This window comes from Myotis brandtii, unplaced genomic scaffold (genome assembly GCF_000412655.1).
Source record: "Myotis brandtii unplaced genomic scaffold, ASM41265v1 scaffold84, whole genome shotgun sequence".
Taxonomy (NCBI): Eukaryota; Metazoa; Chordata; class Mammalia; order Chiroptera; family Vespertilionidae; genus Myotis; species Myotis brandtii.
Window position 1 is genome coordinate 10,441,839 of NW_005371410.1, and position 5,281 is coordinate 10,447,119.

Here is a 5,281-nt window from a genome sequence, read left to right on the forward strand (position 1 = left end):
TTGGCTCCATCACCCCACACTTCCTTCACACGTGCACCCCACACTCTTCTGTTTACACACCAAGTCACAATGGGTCCCCCGACCCCGAGAAGCTCACAATTTCATCAGGGAGATCCGTCACCAACCCCAAGGGCACTAGAAATGTACTGAAGGACAATATTAAGTTCTGCATAAATGATGGAACCAATGAAAGGCCACAGCACGGTCCCCCGGGGGTGGCCAGGGATGTAAGGATGATGCAGAAAACACTCGTCTTCAGGGTAAAGACGATGTTTTTATCACGAGAAACTGCCAGGAAGAGCACTTTGAGAACAACTTTTTCCACGGCTGTTTGATGTTGCTGAAAACAATCTATGTGTCATCTCTAAGAGCTCGCACAACGGGACCGTTCAACTTGAAAAACATAAAAATGCAGCATCTAATGTAGTTGAAAAACAACAACAGGCTAATGTCAAAGAAGGTAGAATTTTAACTAGGCAAATTTCAAAACTTAAATGTCAAATTCTTTGCAAAAACAGGAAACGCCAATGGGCCTTATAAAAAGAGGCCACACAGAGATACTGTACTTTGTTATCTATTAGTTCAAGTTGGATGATTTACCCCCAGTGAGCTAGTTCCCTACCGACAGGACAACGGCCACAGCTCCTATAGGAGGCGAATGGCAGCAGCAGCAGAGTTAGAAAAGCAACTTTGATTCTAGGTCCTCACTTTGGGGACCTTACCCTACACATTCTTGCACACTTAGGAAATGAAATGCACTTAAGGTTATTTACTGTAGTGTTGCCTGCAAAAGCAAAACGACTGGGAATACAGTCCACGCACTGGTTAATGCATGAGGACCCTTCCACACAAGAGGGCCTGATACAGCCATGAAAATATCCGGGAGGCTCTGGCACTCAGCCAACGCACAGTGGGCCTTTTTACATTCTGCATGACGCAGACCCTAGGCCGCTCCATGTATCTCTTTTAAGCATCCCCTCAACACCATCCACCCCCGTGGAGGCAAAGCTGCAGCACTTCTGCCGGGAGCTTCAGCTGTGACCCCCTCTGCTTCTAGAAGGGGGTGAATCGAGGGCAAGTGAGACAAAGGCAGGGAAGGTGGTCCCTCCACAGAGCAAACCCCAGAGCCCACAAGAGAATGGTAAGGCAGATGTGCCAGATCAGGGTCGGCCCACGCTGAACCTGGCTGCCTGTCTTATAAATAAGGACGCCCCGGCACGCAGCCATGCCCCGTATTTCCACACTGTCTGTAGCTGCTTTACGCTGCAACGGCGGAGCTGGGTAGCCGCGACAGGAATGGTATGTCCCGCAGAGCTGCTTTACGCTGCAACCGCAGAGCTGGGTAGCCGCGACAGGAATGGTATGTCCCGCAGAGCTGAAAAGATTTACTATCTTGGATTCTACCGAAGTTTGCCAGCCCCTACACTATATGATCAATGTGCTCTTAATAGACAAGAACAAAACCCCCAAGTTCTACAGAAGTTTGCCAGCCCCTACACTATATAATCAATGTGCTCTTTTTTTAAAAAATATATTTTATTGATTTTTTACAGAGAAGAAGGAAGAGGGACAGAGAGTTAGAAACATCGATGAGAGAGATCGATCAGCTGCCTCCTGCACGCCCCCTACTGGGGATGTGCCCGGAACCAAGGTACATGCCCTTGACCGGAATCGAACCTGGGACCCTTGAGTCCGCAGGCCGACGCTCTATCCACTGAGCCAAACCGGTTCGGCTAATCAATGTGCTCTTAATAGACAAGAACAAAACCCCCAATAGACGGAGGGCTAGTATCTACAATAAAAATGACTTCTTCTCTAGGACCATGAAATCTGGGGGGAGGAGGGAAGGACACAATTTATTTTCCACCTAAAAGACTGAACAAGAAACTGCAGAGATGAGGGAGCGATCAGAGTGAGTTTCCTACAGACTCAGACTGTTACATGGTGATCGCTGAGTCGAGCACCTTTCAAACAGAGTCTCAGTGTTAGCATTTCACACTGGGGAAGACACCAGGCATATGACAAGGTCAGAACCTGGTTTTCCTTCTGTGTCATGTAACGCAGACCCTGGCTGATGGAAAATAACACGGTATTATTTTGGAAACGATTCTGGATAGATATGCTAACATGATACAAATTCTTGTTGAGAAGGTCTATTACTTGCAAATGTTTTGTGTGTGCATCTGGCTTATTTTAATCACGAGGATGTGCCTCTAACAATGTCTGCAAATGCAGCAAATGTAGAACTTTCGGACTGGTAAGTTCTCCCAAATAAATGGAGCGTTTTCATATGCGCGCGTGCATGCACACGCACTTAACTTAGGCCACTCTTTGAGGCATGTTTTGGAGTCAAGGAACAGCGAGAGATTCCCAGAGATGCACAAAGATGCTCTGGAAAGAGAAACGCCCCGCCCCTTGCCCCGCCCCCCGGAAGGCTCCGCCACCCACCTGAGTGCCCAGGGCCTGGATGTCGTGCTCGAACGTGGTGTGCATTCTCTGCAAGGTCTCCACCGTGTTCTGGTCTCTCCCCAGCTCCTCGGGGAGTTTCTTGTGCTTGTCCTGTATGCGCCCAAAGATCTCCTTGGCGTCGTGGTAAAACTTGTGCAGTTCGTAGGAGGCAGCGAGGATCTGGGTTCGTGTGTCAATGAGCTCCAGCAGGTCGGCCCAGGCTTCGTTGAGCCCGTCCTTCCACTCGGCGATGGTGGCGGCGTCCGAATGGCCCGAGTTGATGAGCTCGTCTGCCATGTGATTGACTGTGTCCACGCGCTCCTGCCCAATGTTCCCTGTGTCCCGAGCAAATTCCCGGAACCGTTCCTGCAGCATCTGAAACAGAGATGAGCGTAAAGAAATCAGTGAGACTATTGTGGACATTTTACTTCTTGATCACACGAACGTCCTTTGGAAAGAAACAAGGAGTATGCATGACCTGGCGACAGGTCTTAGCTCTAGGACCTGTTATCAACCGGAATTCCTTCCCATTCATTCCCTGGAGCCCGAGTAAGGCACCGGCTCCATGTCCTTCTTCCACAGAAAGGGGCACAGAGAGGTTAAGCAACCAACTCAAAGTCACCCAGTGATAAACACAGAGTAGAAATGAAATCCCATGACCTTGGCGTACAGGGCGTTTTATCTGCTTGCAGACGGCCAATCACACCCGTGGATCACTGCACACCCGCCCGTGCTCTGCCCCAGTACTTGCCGTGACGTGCTCGTAGTCCTGCCCCAGCTCGTGTGACCCTGCGACCACCTCCCTCTCTGCGATCCACTGCTCCAGGTCGTCCACCTCCCGGTTGAGCTGGAACAGCCTGTGCCTCTCGTCCAGCTTGCCTCTCCGCTCCTCCGCCAGGTCCTTCAGACCCGCGTACAACTTATCCACTTTGGACTGCCTCATGCTGATGCGCTCACTGAAAGGGGGAAGGTGGTGGGGGAGAAGGACTTAAATGTCAAACTTCTTTGAGGCAGAAAACAAATGGGGTGGGAAGGAAGCTCTGGTTAACCTATTTAGACTAAAATATAAAATAAAACTCTCAAGTTTGACTTCAACTCCAAGAAGAGCCAACCTGTAAACAAGACGTAATTAAGGCCCAAGGCCACCTGACATGATGGAGGGAGAGGCTCTGACTGTACTGTTGGCTCTGCAGGTCAGGATTTCCTCTGATGTTAAAAGTTAATGCAAAATCCAGGAGCCGCCCCGCATTCTCAGGTACCATTCTGCCCAGGGACAGGCGGTACCCCTGAATGGCACACACCTGTACCTCTCTGGGCTGTGCGCTCTTCTTGGCCAGGAGGGCAGGCCCTGCCCTGCTGCTCCCCACGGGCCCTGGGTGAACTGCACCCCTCCTTCCTCTCCTTATCCCCAGAATGACTGTCTTATAACAGGAAAGCAGAGAGACGCGGCTTCTTGGTGCCTGTCCCTGGACGCCGGGAAGGCCACCTTCTGGGAATCCTGGGCATGAACACCCGAGAGACCCCCTCTCCAACCTGCCTTGGGTAACGCACAAGGCCTATTCCTCCTTTCCTGAGTCAGCTACAAACACAGAAAACCTAAAGTGACGGCCACTGGAGTTAACACAGGAGCCTGGCATAGAGCTGGGAGTGCCACACGCACCTCTTCTATCTTCTTATTGCTAAGGCATTCGAGGACTAGAGGTGTGTGAGGCAGGAGGTGGTATCCTTTGGTTCTTCCCGGAGCCCTTTTACTTAACAGGTCTACTTCTATCTACTAGCGACTACTAGTAATCACACTAACCCATTCCTCTCAGGACTAGAAATTACCTTCCTAGAATGACGACCTTTTCAACGCACCGGTAGGCGCTTTGATAATGTACCTGTGCAAATCACTCTGCACTTCTGACTCCGGTCACCAATGGTCTTTCAATAGGGGCCTGACCAGGAGATAGTTCACTGACGAGAGCCATGTCCTACCTAACAGCTCACCCTCCTACGCAGCATAGGCCTACTGGTCTGTTATCAAGATGCTTCTCAAAGCTCTATGGTGCCAGTTACTCAGATGAGCGCCAGCCGCAGCTTGGGCACGGGTGAAGCAAGAGGCCCTCACTGGAGAACTGGTAGCCCGGGCTCGCCTGGACAAACGGCATCACCTTTCAGGATGGCTGTCGGCCACCAGGGCCCGGCTGGTCTTGGAGAGCTGATGCACCGTCTCCGCGTAGTCCTCCACCGCCTGCTCCAAAATCTGGTGCTTCTTCAACATGGAAACGGCACTCTGCTCATCCTGCAGAGAGAGGCCACCACCGTCCCCTCAGGCCCAATACCACCTTAACGGAGGCCGGATGCCACGCGGTGGGGCCGGAGGGAAGACTTGGAGAAAGAAAAGCCCAGCAGCGAGACCTGGGCAGTGGAACACAGAAGCAGTTCAGGAGCGTCAACATGGCCTGGCCGGCGTGGCTCAGGGGTTGAGCGTCAACCCATGAACCAGGAGGTCGCCGTTAGATTCCTGGCCAGGGCACATGCCCGGGTTGTGGGCTTGATCCCCAGCGTGGGGTGTGCAGGAGGCAGCTGATCAATGATTCTCTCTCATCGTTGATGTTTCTATCTTTCTCCCTTTCCATTCCTCTTTGAAATCAATACAAATATATTTTTTAAAAAAAGAGTGTCAGCATGAACTAGACTGTGTGAAGGACGAACGTGAGGCCAGGGGATGACTGAGACCCTCTGAGCAGGAAGGAAGCCCAGGCACAGCCAGTGTGTGCTGAGGCCGACTCCTCACAGGGTCACAGACAAGCGGGCTCTCAGCATTCTGGAGCCTGGAAATGGTTGCAAA

At 51.5% G+C, this 5,281-nt stretch overlaps 1 protein-coding gene across 4 annotated transcripts in view; it reads right to left on the bottom strand.

Moving 5' to 3' along the window:
- The window catches only part of SPTBN1 (spectrin, beta, non-erythrocytic 1), a 163,185-nt gene that overhangs the window by 16,826 nt on the left and 141,078 nt on the right, over nucleotides 1-5,281 (bottom strand). For all 4 annotated transcript variants that reach the window (XM_005884613.2, XM_005884612.2, XM_005884614.2 and 1 more), the window contains 3 exons: nucleotides 4,602-4,732; nucleotides 3,200-3,404; nucleotides 2,449-2,823 (listed from right to left, as the gene is read on the bottom strand). In XM_005884613.2, the coding sequence (XP_005884675.1) occupies nucleotides 2,449-2,823; nucleotides 3,200-3,404; nucleotides 4,602-4,732 (711 nt within the window). The remainder of the gene's footprint in view (nucleotides 1-2,448; nucleotides 2,824-3,199; nucleotides 3,405-4,601; nucleotides 4,733-5,281) is intronic.